The 16,975-nt window shown below is 38.3% G+C and overlaps 1 protein-coding gene across 1 annotated transcript in view; it reads right to left on the bottom strand.

Annotated features, from left to right (window-relative positions):
* Window positions 1-2,001: 2,001 nt before the first annotated feature.
* NAAA (N-acylethanolamine acid amidase) overlaps window positions 2,002-16,975 on the bottom strand; it is a 64,659-nt gene continuing 49,685 nt past the window's right edge. The window contains exons 8-11 of the mRNA XM_053703400.1: window positions 10,119-10,185; window positions 4,601-4,629; window positions 3,103-3,191; window positions 2,002-2,190 (exon numbers count right to left, since the gene is read on the bottom strand). Of these exons, the coding sequence (XP_053559375.1) occupies window positions 3,119-3,191; window positions 4,601-4,629; window positions 10,119-10,185 (169 nt within the window). The 3' untranslated portion in view covers window positions 2,002-2,190; window positions 3,103-3,118. The remainder of the gene's footprint in view (window positions 2,191-3,102; window positions 3,192-4,600; window positions 4,630-10,118; window positions 10,186-16,975) is intronic.

Here is a 16,975-nt window from a genome sequence, read left to right as displayed (position 1 = left end):
CTTTATAAATAAAGTGCCCAACCATAGCTTAGAGTGTCACAGAAAATAAGACTTACTTACCCCAGGACACTCATCTACATGTTTGTAGAAAGCCAAACCAGTACTGAAACGAGAATCAGTAGAGGAAATGGTAAATATAAGAGTATATCGTCGATCTGAAAAGGGAGGTAAGAGATGAATCTCTACGACCGATAACAGAGAACCTTATGAAATAGACCCCGTAGAAGGAGATCACTGCATTCAATAGGCAATACTCTCCTCACATCCCTCTGACATTCACTGCACGCTGAGAGGAAAACCGGGCTCCAACTTGCTGCGGAGCGCATATCAACGTAGAATCTAGCACAAACTTACTTCACCACCTCCCTTGGAGGCAAAGTTTGTAAAACTGATTTGTGGGTGTGGTGAGGGGTGTATTTATAGGCATTTTAAGGTTTGGGAAACTTTGCCCCTCCTGGTAGGAATGTATATCCCATACGTCACTAGCTCATGGACTCTTGTTAATTACATGAAAGAAATTGAGTTATATCCATTTCAGAGTTTAATCCATTGGGGTGTAATGTATTAAAATTATAAATGAGCTCTGCCTCTTTCTTTAGTAGTTTGTTCTCAAAGTTTCCCCCTCTCCAATCATGTCGTACCTTACACAATCTACAGTATTTCAGATCTTTTATATTAAGAAGCATAACCCATTTCTCTTACATTTTATACACTGAAACTGGTATAACAAGTCATGGGGAATACATTCAGGGAAAAACAATTTTAAGGGACTGGGCACTGCCACGTTGCACTAAAGTCAAAATGAACCTTTCATGATTCAGGTAGAGTATATCATTTGAAAAAAATCCAATTTACTTCTGTTATCAAAATGTGCTCCATCCTTTTTATATGCACACTTTAAAGCAACATATCCTAATGAGCATGTTCACAGTATATACATATGTGTTTGGTTGATAGCTATCACATGAAACAAGGTAAAAAAGGAAGTAACTGAAATCTGCCATAAAAAAATAATCTACTACTCATTTGAAATCCAAACCATGGGGCCGATTTATCAAGAGCCAAATGGCCCCTGATGCCCCCTGATTCTGTGCGAGACTTCAGGCTCGCCAGAAACAACAGTTAAGTCTTAAGACCGCTGTTCCTTAACTGGTCCGCTGCCTCTGAGGCTGCAGACATCAATCCGCCGATCCTATACGATCGGGTTGATTGACACCCCTGCTAGCGGCTGATTGGCCGCGAATCAGCAGGGGGCGGCTACAACGTATCACTTGGATATTTAAAGGGCTACTAAACCCAAAATCTTTCTTTCATGATTAAAATAGAACATACAAATTTAAACCACATTACAATTTACTTCTATTATTTATTTTGCTTAATTTTTTAGATATCCTTAGTTGAAGAAAAAGCTATGCACATGGGTGAGCTGAGCATATCTAGATATGCTTTTCAGCAAAGAATATCAAGAGAATAAAACAAATTAGATAATAGAAGTAAATTAGAAAGATGTTTAAAAATGCATTCTCTTTCTAAATCATGAAAGAAAAAATGTGGGTGTCATGTCCCTTTAAGTATCTGAGTGCTTCATTGCATTTTGGCACCTCCTAGGGGTATTGTCACCTTCAACATTATGTCCATGGTGGCATATTGTGGTTGAGGTGAACCGTAGAATTCTAGGAATAAGGACCCGTATGTAGTGTTTTTATATAAGGCCTGTATTTGCAAAACAAACTGTTAAACTATATATAGTTGGTACCATTCTATTTGGAAGACAAATTAGAAAAATATTTTATTTATACATTTATTTGGTTTAAATTTACAAACTAACATATAAGTATGGAAGAAAACAAAGTCAGTGCTCTATGTAGTTAGAGCAACCACTAAAATTACTTCAAAGAGAAGGCAAGATACAGCTTGTAAGGAAACCTAAACAAATGTTCACCTAAAAGTTATCCTCCCATTCTAGATAAAGATAGTGAGAAAGACCAATGAAATAAACAATTCATCTTTTAAAATTTTTATTTTAAGACAAATTAATTTTTAAAGGATAAAAAAAACATACAATGATGTTTAGATGATTTTACAAAGTTGTCTTGATTTAAAAATGTTATAGAAAAATAAATTACAAGTTAAAATTATTTTACAGTAGTACATGGCTCATATTTTGTTCATATGCATGTTCAGGTTCAGCTGAAAAAGACAAAGAAAATGCACACACAAAAAATTCAAATCAGTCAGTTGCATCTTAAATGGTTGTAAGCACATTTGCAGATATAACTTCAAAAAAAGAGATGTTCCAAAATGTGTTATTAGTTTGACAAAGGAATACAAAACAAACAAAATAAATTGCAGATATCAACAGAATCAAATGAATGAATACAATATTCTTAATTAATTTATTTGTTAATGTTTTAATATTAGATAGAATAAATAAAAACATTTTTTATTTGGTTTGTCCCATTAATGAACAATTGCCTCCAGAATATTTCACATTTTTTTACTCGATAGTCAAACGAATAATAAAAAAAATTGCACGTCTGATCAAAATTAATTTTTTTTCCCACTTTTCCCCCTCTTTCAAAAACTTGCCCTCTACCCAATCTATATCACCTTAACCTACCCCTTTCCCTCTCTCCTTCTTTATGTGAATCTTCCATAATCAACAGATATAATTGCATTTACTTGTATACTAAATAAGACTCCCAACATTGTTAGTTGACACACTTTGAAAGTTTATTAGAATATACATTTTTTGATGTACAACTAACTTTTTTGGCATCAAAAGACTCAAGTGGTTGCAATTCTATGCTTTGAAAACCTGAAGAGCACAGACAACATGAAAGACTATGAACTCTTTTGGTTGGAGTTGGGATGCGCTACTCTCCCGGCTCCTTGGTCGCGGGCCTAATTGCTTATACCTCTTGCTAGGACTTAATTGTAATAAGCGAATTGTTCACTTATTCTTGTGATTTATACCTACAATGTTTTTGACCCTCCTCAGTCTTCTATAACTTCTTGTGTCTTAATAAAGCTCTTTTGAAGAAGATGAAAAAAAAAAAATTATCTTCCAGAGTGTCAATCATTTCGAAATTCTTTACAAACCTTTTTGCAATCTTTGCTATACTTTCCTAATGCGAGTGGTATATTTCTCTGGAAAGGCAGCACTCATTATTGTGGTATAGATAGTCATTCTAAAAGAAAAAACAAATAGAATAAATGGTTTGCTAAAAGTCAGAGAATGTCTGCGTGCGCATTATTTTATAATAAAGGGACAGTCTTTATTACCCATTCCCCAGTTTTGCATAACCAACACGGTTATACTAATATACTTTTTACCTTGTATCTAAGCCTCTAAAGACTGCCCCCTTATTTCCATTTGACAGACTTGATTTGTAGTAAATAACTCCATGGGAGTGAGCATTATGTTATCTATATGGCACACATAAACTAGCGCTGTCTAGCTGTGAAAAACTGCCAAAATGCACTGAGATAAGAGGCGGCCATCAAAAGCTTAGAAATTAGCACATGAGCCTTCCTGGGTTTAGCTTTCAACAAAGAATACCAAGAGAACAAAGCAAATTGGAAAGTTGTTTAAAATGGTATGCCCTATTTGAATCATGAGTTTAATTTTGACTAGAATGTCCCTTTAAAAGGGATATAAAACCCAAATTCTTTCTTTCATGATTCAGATAGAGCAAGCAATTTTAAGCAACTTTCTAATTTACTCCTACTATCAATTTTCTTCGTTCTTTTGGTATCTTTATTTGAAAAAGCAGGAAAGTAAGTTTAGTAGCCGGCCCATTTTTGGTTCAGCACCAGGGTAGTGCTGAAATGTAGGTAGAAACTTCAATTGTGCATGTTAAGTTACACACTGGCAGTAGAAGGTGTCACGTGCAATGCATGGCTGGTGCATGCTCCTGAGGACTATGTTTGCATAGGCTAGCCATAATGACAAGGTAGTGTAAAAAAAGTATTTTCTTTATCAAAATTGTATGATGGGCTTTTTTTTTTTTTAACTCTTTATTTTTAAACTTTTCAGAAGTCAAAATTATCAGCCACTAGGAAGTACACAAATCATATTGCAAAATTAATTTAAATTTTAAGTTTTGTTTTTTTTTTTTAGTCAAAAGCATTTCAGCAGAATTAAAGGGACATAAAACTCATATTTTTTCTTCTTTTCTGTTCCTGATACAGCATATTATTTTAAATAACTTTTCAGTTTACTTCTATTTTGAAATTTGGTTAATTTTATTGGTATTCTTTGTTGAAGGAATTGCAATTCTCTACTAGGAACTAGCTGAACACACCGGGTTAGCCAATGACAAAAGGCATACGTGTGCAGCCACCAATCAGCAGCTACCTCCCAGTTGTGCATATCTGCTTTTAAGCCTACCTAGGTATGCCTTTCAAAAAGTAAGTAAATTTGAAAGTTGTTTAAAATTGTATGCTCTACAACAGTTTCATAACCCTTTAAATGCTGCCATGTTATATTGACAATAGAATATTTTTACTATAATGTCCATTTTATTACTTTTTTTTATATGTCCCTTTTAATATATATATATAAATATATTGAGACTGGGAAATCCTATATACTTACCGATTTAGCACTGGCCTTACTGATAATACCTGTATCAAAAAATAAATATAAATGTATATAAATAGGACATAGTAACAATAAAGCAATTCTCAGTTTATCTAGACATTTCTCTAATATACACACAAGACACCTCCCTGCTGTGCATCATTCTCTATAGTGCATTCCAGGGACACCCTTAGCATTTGCAGAGCCCTGGGCAAGACAAATTTGTGGGGCCCCACAGCCCAGCGCCGCTATTTCCATCTTCCGTATGCCCTGCCCCTTATATGGCCCACCCATTTCCCAACATTCAGTGTTACCTATATAAAGAATAACACTATGTATTACACCTCCTGATACCATAAACACTTCTTCATAAACTAAATACAGGATATAAATTGCACCTTTTCATACCCCTACCCCTGACAGTGTGGGGCCCCAAAAGCGCAGGTCTCTGGGCAGGTGCCCTCTTGCCCAGCCTAAAGGGCAAGCCTGGTGCATTCTGCAGAATTGAAACACATGATCAAACAAAAGAGGGCACATTATTACAATAAAGAATAATATGCAATTTTAAGACTAGCGACTCTGCACTACTATGGGCTAGATAACAAGTGGCGCACTATAGTTTACGTGCAAAGGATATTGGGTTTTAGGGGCCGTCTGCGCAAGGTAAATTCCACTCGTATTACAAGTTTAAAGTAAATGCGTGAGCGCAATCTCAACTTACGCTAGAATGATTACCACAACCTCAGAGCTCTGGTTAACTGTTACACAACTCAAAAAAGTGTCACAAAACACATCAAAAATATATTTAAAAGTAAAGGTACTCGTATAATAACACTATCTAATAAAAAAAAATGTTTAACATTTTTTATAAGGGCTCAAATGTGTTAGACTGCAAAGGGAATTAACAAAGAGATACATACATATGCATGTCTACGTGTGTGTGTGTGTGTGTGTATATATATATATATATATATATATATATATATATATATATATATATATATATATATATATATATATACACATACTACACACCCCTGTTAAAATGTCAGGTTTCTGTGATGTAAAAAAATGAGACAAAGATAAATCATTTCAGAACTTTTTCCACCTTTAATGTGACCTATAAACTGTACAACTCAATTGAAAAACAAACTGAAATCTTTTAGGTAAAGGGAAGAAAAAATATAAAAATAAAATAAATATGGTTGCATGTTATGCAGGCACTACCGCTACCAGGTGTAGAGATAGAAATAGACAAACTGCAAAACATCATAAATTCATATATTTGACATTGCAAACCACCTAGGCTCGCAAAAAACATACTGTACGCACGTAGGGAAGACGGCGGCCTGGGAGTTCCTAATTTGAAGTCTTATAAATGGGCAATCTCATTAAATAAAATTATAGAATGGTGCAGACAAAGCCAAAATATCTATAAAAGAAATATACATTTAGAAACGCAATTATTGCATACCGCACATATTGGTAGGATGTGCTGGTCTCCACACCAAGTTAATAGAGCCCTTTTGGATCTCTTCCCAAGCGTGAAATCAGTCTGGCTGGACTGGATCGCCCTAAGAGATAAATACCTCACAATATCTACACCATACTCCCCTTTGACCACCTTACTTCTTAATAGAGATCTACAGCTTGAAACTCAAATTCAACACCCCACAGATATGTCAGGATACTTACCAGTGCATGGGTTGACTGAGAAGGGTACATTAGTAAAGAGACAAGCGCTAGTTGATAAATGGCTAACTCAGTTTACCTCATGGTTTTTATATCATCAGATCAGACACTACCTACATACACACAAAGAACAGGCAGACATGCTGCGCAGGTTAACCTCTTTTGAAACCTTGTGTTGCATACAAAGTCAACCGAAAAAAATAATATCATTAATGTATAATGAAATACTACGTGCTTGTTCGCCCCCTATCCCAAGTTATGCTTTGAAATGGAACAAGGAAATGAATAAACAGATTACCCCAAAACTAAGGTCAAACATGTTTAAAATGACAGCTAGGTCAGCGCATTCTGCGACAATACTGGAAACTAACATAAAAGTTCTTACTAGGTGGTATTTAACACCAAGTAGGTTAAAGCACATGTTCCCTGGTGTCATTGGAAGATGCTGGAGGGGATGCGAACAAGAAGGTACAATGTGGCACATCTGGTGGGAGTGCAATAAACTACGCCCCTTCTGGGATGAGGTTCATAACCAAATTAATAAGGCAATAGGTATGCAGTTGGGAAAAAATACCAGATAGGTATCTCTTTAATGTACACACAGGTATTCACTGTAAAATTAGAAGGTGCCTCTCTCAAATAATGATTAATGCAGCTAAACGCCTAATACCTATAAACTGGAAGTCCACACATATCCCATTCCTCTCGGAATGGTTAGCAGCATTAAAGGATACATTGGTAATGGAAAGACTCCACTATTTTAGAATTAATCAAATGTCTTTTTACTATGACATAATTTTTCTCTGGGAACAATATACTAATATAGATAAAGACTAAATGTGTAAATAAGGACAATAACGGCAGACTTATAAAGTATTGATGAGGTGTTGACAGGATACTAACATTTGTTAAGTGATACCTTCCTTGGTTGTTTATTTCTTGTTGTTTCATGTTTTATTTTTCCTTTGATTAGTAGTATCTGTGTTTTGTTAATTTTATTTCTAATTTGGACACTTAACTTCATACCGAGAACAAATGAAGCTGAAAGATATGTAATTAAAAGTACAATAGACTCTATACAACAATCAGCTGATTATATAGAACTAGTATTAGTGTGGACAGCGGAGAACTTGACAATTTCAAATCTAATGTCCCTTATCTCAAATAGTTATCTATCTACAGCATATAATGTAAAATGTACCATACTATGTTTGAACCTGCGAGTTCTCTTGTTTTCCATGATCTGTAAGTGTCTATTTTGAAATTTCAATAAACATTAAGAAATTTAAAAAAAATAAAAAAATAATATGGTTGCATAAGTGTGCACACCCTTAAACTAATACTTTGTTGAAGCACCTTTTGATATTATTACAGCACTCAGTCGTTTTGGGTATGAGTCTATCAGCATGGCACATTTTGACTTGGCAAGATTTGCCCACTCTTCTTTGCAAAAACACTCCAAATATGTCAGATTGCGAGGGCATCTCCTGTGCACAGCCCTCTTCAGGTCACCCCACAGATTGTCAATCGGATTCAGGTCTGGGCTCTGGCTGGGCCATCCCAAAACGTTAATCTTCTTCTGGTGAAGCCATTCCTTTGTTGATTTGGATGTATGCTTTGGGTTGTTGTCATGCTGAAAGATGAAGTTCCTCTTAATGTTCAGCTTTCTAGCAGAAACCTGAAGGTTTTGTGCCAATATTGACTGGTATTTGGAACTGTTCATAATTCCCTCTAGCTTAACTAAGGCCCCAGTTCCAGCTGAAGAAAAACAGCCCCAAAGCATGATGCTACCACCACCATGCTTCACTGTGCGTATGGTGTCCTTTTGGTGATGTGCAGTGTTGTTTTTGTGCCAAACATATCTTTTTTGGAATTATGGCCAAAAAGTTCAATCTTGGTTTCATCAGACCATAACACCTTTTCTCACATGCTTTTGGGAGACTTCAGATGTGTTTTTGCAAAATGTAGCCTGGCTTGGATGTTTTTCTTCATAAGAAAAGGCTTTAGTCTTGCCACTCTACCCCATAGCCCAGACATATGAAGAATATGCGAGATTGTGGTCACATGTACCACACAGCCAGTACTTGTCAGATATTCCTGCATCTCTTTTAATGTTGCTGTAGGCCTCCTGGTAGCCTCCCAGACCAGTTTCACTGCTATGCCATATTTTCTCCACTTGATGATGACTGTCTTCACTGTTTTCCATGGTATATCTAATGCCTTGGAAATTATTTGTACCCTTCACCTGACTGATGCCTTTTAACAATGAGATCCCTCTGATGCTTTGGAAGCTCTCTGTGGACCATGGCTTTTGCTGTGGGATGCGACTAAATTTTTTTTAGGAAAGACCAACTAGAGCAGCTGAACTTTATTTGGGGTTAACCAGAGGCACTTTAAATGATGGCAGGTGTATGCTGACTCCTATTTAACGTGATTTTGAATGTGATTGCTTAATTCTGAACACAACTACATCCCCAGTTATAAGAGGGTGTGCACACTTATGCAAACACATTATTTTAGGTTTTTTTGTTTTCTTCCCTCCACCTAAAAGATTTCAGTTTGTTTTTCAATCGAGTTGTACAGTTTATAGGTCACATTAAAGGTGGAACAAGTTCTGAAATGATTTATCTTTGTCTCATTTTTTTACATTACAGAAACCTGACATTTTAACAGGAGTGTGTAGACTTGTCATATCCACTGTATGCGTGTGTGTGTGTGCATAGGTATATATGAGGTGTATGTACATATATGTATCATATGTATTTATATGTGAATAAGTATTTACAGACACATACACACATAAATACATAGGTATAACATAGGCGTGCGCAGCAGATTTCATAAGGATGTGGACCCAGAGATATTTTTTAGTTGACAAAATGCGTGAAAAGAAAGGACATTACTTTTAATCCATTATAATGAGAAAAAAACTTTTTTACAAAACTTTACAAAAAGATATATATATATTCAACAAATATGATACAAAATGCCAACATTTCCTAGTAGTTATAACCAGGCACACAACAAAAAGGTATACATTGTTAACCAGAGAACTCAAACCCTCTATATGAGGACTCGAAGCAGCGACTGCCAGCCCCGACCATACAGGCAGAGAAACAGTAAGCGCTAGGGGCACTAAGATATTGCCTCCTTGCGCTGTTGACATCATGCTAAAAACTGTGCACGACATGGAGACTACCATCATGCTGTGCTCAAACTAAAGCGCAATGGCGGCTACAGCAATGGTGTAGCAGGCGGGCAGGGCCTGCACCAGGCTGATGGCACTTGAGACCCCACCCTTCTAATTGTTCTTGGGGGGAATATGTTAACGCGGTCGCGATATTGTAACTTCCGCTTTTTCTCTGCGTTAGGTTAACGCTTGTGCGAAAACGTTTTACTTTCAACTTGTAATACATAAGCTACTGACAAGCAAAAAGCTTACTTCTAGCGCAGTTAACGCATAATTACACTGGGGGGCGATTTATCATCGGTCTGTCAGACATGATCCATTCAGCAGGTCATGTCTGACAGACATCAATGAATACTGACAGTATACGCGGTCGCCATTTATCATTGCACAAGCAGTTCTTGTGAACTGCTTGTGCAATGCTGCCCCCTGCAGATTCACGGTCAATCGACTGCTACAGGGGTGTCAATCAACCCAATCGTATACGATCGGGCGGATTGATGTCCGCATCCTCAGAGCAGGCAGACCAGTTATGGAGCAGCGGTCTTAAGACCGCTGCTTCATAACTGCTGTTTCCAGCGAGCCTGAAGGTTTGCGTAGAAACGGGGGCATTAATTGATAATTCGGCTCCAGGGTTTTAAGGGCTCTCCATACCTTATATAAGGTGTCTGTGTTGATATTTGCCTGTCCAGTTGCATTCATTGCCTTTACAGCAACAGTCCTGTAACAAAAATAATTAATTTTACTACTCCAAGAAGACTATCTTAAAGTGAGATATTTTGTCTATCATTGTATGTTAAATTAGTTGTAAAACGTTTCATTATTTGTAAACTATAGCATAATATTATCCACTTTATCTTTTCACACTGCAGAAAAAATAATGTAACTGTTTTTTCATATTATGGTAAATATTTTATAGGGGTTACGTTTCAATGTAATGTCCTTTTTATTAAATGGACATGACATTGAAAATGAAAAACTTCCTTAATTTAGACAGAGCGTGTAATTAAAAACAAAATTCAGTTTACTGCTTTTATCAAATTTCTTTTGGTATTCTTTGTTGAAACTTCACTTCTTTCCAGGATACTGAGAGATGCTCAGAAGTGTGCATGAGTTTTAAGCACTATATCAGGGGTTAGCAACCTTTTATAAGTGATGTGCTCTACATCTTAGATTACATTTTATTAATAAAGTTTCATAAATCATGTAAATTAATATTTTATAATAATAATAAATAACTAACATATATATAATAATAAATAACATTAAGCCCCTCTGCCACTCCCATTCCCTCATTAGACTTCAGATTTCAGTCCCTTGGTCCTTTAGCTTTGGTAAGTCTCACATCAGATCTTAAACCCCTGACTCTGACGTACCCCAAGTATCGGCCTCCACTGGACATCTTGGCTACTATCTGCTTGGTTTCCTGTGCACATGGTGTGCTGTCTCTCAAGTACTGTGCAAGGGAAATGAAGAGGTGGATACACAATGTGGCAGCCAGGCAACAATCTTACAAGAGCTTTGTCACCGCTTGGTGCAGCTATTAAAACTCACTCTAAGTGCCACATATAACACTAGTATGATGGATTACTGACCCCTGCACTAGAAGAAGTGTTTCAACAATGTTTATACATATAAGCCTAGAAGATTACAAGTGGAGTGCTATTGATAAAGCAGGGTAGGCTATCAATATTACTGGACCTTGATAGGATTAGTGCACAATACTGGTTTTACAAGTGAATGATAAAACTGAATAACCAGAGATTGTTTAGCACAGCCGACATCCTATACATTCAATGGAAAGCAAGGCAGTGCTAAACATTGCTCATATTACAAGTTGAAAAGTTATGCGTTGCGCTCAAGTGCAATACATAACAGCGCTACTTGAGACCTGAAGTGTTAGGGTTACAATAAAAGCATTCTACTTAAATATAAACATATTCAATATACATTATTAGATTAGAACTGGAGCGCTCTAGTCCTTAATAGAGCCCCATCAAGTTCTTCAGCTGAGACACTGACATACTCAGGTGAACGCTGGATGCACTAGGAGTCTGTCACAACAGGCAAACTAGACCATACTCCAAAAAAACCCGGACACACCAGTCAAGAAGCGACAGTACGGAAGTATATAAACTAATCAAAACTTTATTCCAGCAAGTTTAAAAGTATTATGAGCACCCTGAGCACAGTAAAATCACAAGTAGATAAAGTTCAGAATCTACAACGATACAAAAAACATAATTTATGCTTACCTGATAAATTCCTTTCTTCTGTAGTGTGATCAGTCCACGGGTCATCATTACTTCTGGGATATTACTCCTCCCCAACAGGAAGTGCAAGAGGATTCACCCAGCAGAGCTGCATATAGCTCCTCCCCTCTACGTCACTCCCAGTCATTCGACCAAGGACCAACGAGAAAGGAAAAGCCAAGGGTGAAGTGGTGACTGGAGTATAAATTAAAAAATATTTACCTGCCTTAAAAACAGGGCGGGCCGTGGACTGATCACACTACAGAAGAAAGGAATTTATCAGGTAAGCATAAATTATGTTTTCTTCTGTTAAGTGTGATCAGTCCACGGGTCATCATTACTTCTGGGATACCAATACCAAAGCAAAAGTACACGGATGACGGGAGGGATAGGCAGGCTCTTTATACAGAAGGAACCACTGCCTGAAGAACCTTTCTCCCAAAAATAGCCTCCGATGAAGCAAAAGTGTCAAATTTGTAAAATTTGGAAAAAGTATGAAGCGAAGACCAAGTTGCAGCCTTGCAAATCTGTTCAACAGAGGCCTCATTCTTGAAGGCCCAAGTGGAAGCCACAGCTCTAGTAGAATGAGCTGTAATTCTTTCAGGAGGCTGCTGTCCAGCAGTCTCATAAGCTAAACGAATTATGCTACGAAGCCAAAAAGAAAGAGAGGTAGCGGAAGCTTTTTGACCTCTCCTCTGCCCAGAGTAAATGACAAACAGAGAAGACGTTTGTCGAAATTCCTTAGTTGCCTGTAAGTAAAATTTTAGAGCACGGACTACATCCAGGTTGTGCAGTAGACGTTCCTTCTTTGAAGAAGGATTTGGGCATAAAGAAGGAACAACAATCTCTTGATTGATATTCCTGTTAGTAACTACCTTAGGTAAGAACCCAGGTTTAGTACGCAGGACTACCTTATCCGAATGAAAAATCAAATAAGGAGAATCACAATGTAAGGCTGATAATTCAGAGACTCTTCGAGCCGAGGAAATAGCCATTAAAAATAGAACTTTCCAAGATAACAACTTTATATCAATGGAATGAAGGGGTTCAAACGGAACGCCCTGTAAAACATTAAGAACAAGGTTTAAACTCCATGGTGGAGCAACAGTTTTAAACACAGGCTTAATCCTGGCCAAAGCCTGACAAAAAGCCTGGACGTCAGGAACTTCTGACAGACGTTTGTGTAACAGAATGGACAGAGCTGAGATCTGTCCCTTTAATGAACTAGCAGATAAACCCTTTTCTAAACCTTCTTGTAGAAAAGACAATATCCTAGGAATCCTAACCTTACTCCAAGAGTAACCTTTGGATTCACACCAATATAGGTATTTACGCCATATCTTATGGTAAATCTTTCTGGTAACAGGTTTCCTAGCCTGTATTAAGGTATCAATAACTGACTCAGAAAATCCACGTCTTGATAAAATCAAGCGTTCAATTTCCAAGCAGTCAGCTTCAGAGAAGTTAGATTTTGATGTTTGAAGGGACCCTGTATCAGAAGGTCCTGTTTCAGAGGTAGAGACCAAGGTGGACAGGATGACATGTCCACCAGGTCTGCATACCAAGTCCTGCGTGGCCACGCAGGTGCTATTAGAATCACTGATGCTCTCTCTTGTTTGATTCTGGCAATCAATCGAGGAAGCAACGGGAAGGGTGGAAACACGTAAGCCATCCTGAAGTCCCAAGGTGCTGTCAGAGCATCTATCAGGACTGCTCCTGGATCCCTGGATCTGGACCCGTAACGAGGAAGCTTGGCGTTCTGTCGAGATGCCATGAGATCTATCTCTGGTTTGCCCCAACGTCGAAGTATTTGGGCAAAGACCTCCGGATGAAGTTCCCACTCCCCCGGATGAAAAGTCTGACGACTTAAGAAATCCGCCTCCCAGTTCTCCACTCCCGGGATGTGGATTGCTGACAGGTGGCAAGAGTGAGACTCTGCCCAGCAAATTATCTTTGATACTTCCATCATAGCTAGGGAGCTTCTTGTCCCTCCCTGATGGTTGATGTAAGCTACAGTCGTGATGTTGTCCGACTGAAACCTGATGAACCCCCGAGTTGTCAACTGGGGCCAAGCCAGGAGGGCATTGAGAACTGCTCTCAATTCCAGAATGTTTATTGGCAGGAGACTCTCCTCCTGACTCCATTGTCCCTGAGCCTTCAGAGAATTCCAGACGGCACCCCAACCTAGAAGGCTGGCGTCTGTTGTTACAATTGTCCAGTCTGGTCTGCTGAATGGCATCCCCCTGGACAGATGTGGCCGAGAAAGCCACCATAGAAGAGAATTTCTGGTCTCTTGATCCAGATTCAGAGAAGGGGATAAGTCTGAGTAATCCCCATTCCACTGACTTAGCATGCACAGTTGCAGTGGTCTGAGGTGTAAGCGTGCAAAGGGGTACTATGTCCATTGCCGCTACCATTAAGCCGATTACCTCCATGCATTGAGCCACTGACGGGTGTTGAATGGAATGAAGGGTGCGGCAAGCACTTTGAAGTCTTGTTAGCCTGTCCTCTGTCAGGTAAATCTTCATTTCTAGTCTTGGCTTTGGCTTTGTCCTGAGGCAGGGCATGGCCTTTACCTCCTGTAATGTCAGCGATAATCTCTTTCAACCCGGGCCCGAATAAGGTCTGCCCTTTGAAAGGTATATTAAGCAATTTAGACTTAGAAGTAACATCAGCTGACCAGGATTTTAGCCACAGCGCCCTGCGTGCCTGAATGGCGAATCCTGAATTCTTCGCCGTAAGTTTAGTAAGATGTACTACGGCCTCCGAAATTAATGAATTAGCTAGTTTAAGGACTCTAAGCCTGTCCGTAATGTCGTCCAGAGTAGCTGAACCAATGTTCTCTTCCAGAGACTCAATCCAGAATGCCGCTGCAGCCGTGATTGGCGCAATGCATGCAAGGGGTTGCAATATAAAACCTTGTTGAACAAACATTTTCTTAAGGTAACCCTCTAACTTTTTATCCATTGGATCTGAAAAAGCACAGCTATCCTCCACCGGGATAGTGGTACGCTTAGCTAAGGTAGAAACTGCTCCCTCCACCTTAGGGACCGTTTGCCATAAGTCCCTTGTGGTGGCGTCTATTGGAAACATTTTTCTAAATATCGGAGGGGGTGAGAACGGCACACCGGGTCTATCCCACTCCTTAGTAACAATTTCAGTAAGTCTCTTAGGTATAGGAAAAACCTCAGTACTCGTCGGTACCTACCGCAAAATATTTATCCAACCTACACATTTTCTCTGGTATTGCAACTGTGTTACAATCATTCAGAGCAGCTAACACCTCCCCTAGTAATACACGGAGGTTTTCCAGTTTAAATTTAAAATTTGAAATATCTGAATCCAGTCTGTTTGGATCAGAACCGTCACCCACAGAATGAAGTTCTCCGTCCTCATGTTCTGCCACCTGTGACGCAGTGTCTGACATGGCCCTAATATTATCAGCGCACTCTGTTCTCACCCCAGAGTGATCACGCTTACCTCTTAGTTCTGGTAATTTAGCCAAAACCTCAGTCATAACAGTAGCCATATCCTGTAATGTGATTTGTAATGGCCGCCCAGATGTACTCAGCGCTACAATATCACGCACCTCCCTCTGAGCGGGAGATGTAGGTACTGACACGTGAGGCGAGTTAGTCGGCATAACTCTCCCCTCGTTGTTTGGTGAAATTTGTTCAATTTGTACAGATTGACTTTTATTTAAAGTAGCATCAATACAGTTAGTACATAAATTTCTATTGGGCTCCACTTTGGCATTGCAACAAATGACACAGGTATCATCCTCTGAATCAGACATGTTTAACACACTAGCAAATAAACTTGCAACTTGGAAATACAATTCAATTAGAATAATATTAAAACGTACTGTGCCTTTAAGAAGCACAGAAGATCTATGACAGTTGAAAATTAATAAATTGAAACAGTTATAGCCTCAATCCTTGTAAACAACACAACTTTAGCAAAGGTTTAATCCCATTAGCAAAGATAACAAATTCTGAAAGCAGGAAACAAATTACAGAATAAACGTTTTTTATCTCAGTCAAACTACAATTCTCACAGCTCTGCTGAGAGAAATTACCTCCCTCAAAATAAGTTTTGAAGACCCCTGAGCTCTGTAGAGATGAACCGGATCATGCAGGGAATACAATGAGTTGCTGACTGAAATATTTGATGCATAGTAAAAGCGCCAAAAAACAGCCCCTCCCCCTCACACAAAGCAGTGAGGGAGAACAGAAACTGTCAGAAAAACATAATTTATGTAAGAACTTACCTGATAAATTCATTTCTTTCATATTAACAAGAGTCCATGAGCTAGTGACGTATGGGATATACATTCCTACCAGGAGGGGCAAAGTTTCCCAAACCTTAAAATGCCTATAAATACACCCCTCACCACACCCACAAATCAGTTTAACGAATAGCCAAGAAGTGGGGTGATAAGAAAAAAAGTGCGAAGCATATAAAATAAGGAATTGGAATAATTGTGCTTTATACAAAAAAATCATAACCACCACAAAAAAGGGTGGGCCTCATGGACTCTTGTTAATATGAAAGAAATGAATTTATCAGGTAAGTTCTTACATAAATTATGTTTTCTTTCATGTAATTAACAAGAGTCCATGAGCTAGTGACGTATGGGATAATGACTACCCAAGATGTGGATCTTTCCACACAAGAGTCACTAGAGAGGGAGGGATAAAATAAAGACAGCCAATTCCTGCTGAAAATAATCCACACCCAAAATAAAGTTTAACAAAAAACATAAGCAGAAGATTCAAACTGAAACCGCTGCCTGAAGAACTTTTCTACCAAAAACTGCTTCAGAAGAAGAAAACACATCAAAATGGTAGAATTTAGTAAAAGTATGCAAAGAGGACCAAGTTGCTGCTTTGCAGATCTGGTCAACCGAAGCTTCATTCCTAAACGCCCAGGAAGTAGATACTGACCTAGTAGAATGAGCTGTAATTCTCTGAGGCGGAATTTTACCCGACTCAACATAGGCAAGATGAATTAAAGATTTCAACCAAGATGCCAAAGAAATGGCAGAAGCTTTCTGGCCTTTCCTAGAACCGGAAAAGATAACAAATAGACTAGAAGTCTTACGGAAAGATTTCGTAGCTTCAACATAATATTTCAAAGCTCTAACAACATCCAAAGAATGCAATGATTTCTCCTTAGAATTCTTAGGATTAGGACATAATGAAGGAACCACAATTTCTCTACTAATGTTGTTGGAATTCACAACTTTAGGTAAAAATT

This window comes from Bombina bombina, chromosome 2, assembly GCF_027579735.1.
Source record: "Bombina bombina isolate aBomBom1 chromosome 2, aBomBom1.pri, whole genome shotgun sequence".
In the NCBI taxonomy this organism is placed as follows: domain Eukaryota; kingdom Metazoa; phylum Chordata; class Amphibia; order Anura; family Bombinatoridae; genus Bombina; species Bombina bombina.
Note: the sequence above shows the minus strand (reverse complement) of the source record. Positions and strands in the feature narration are given on the sequence as shown.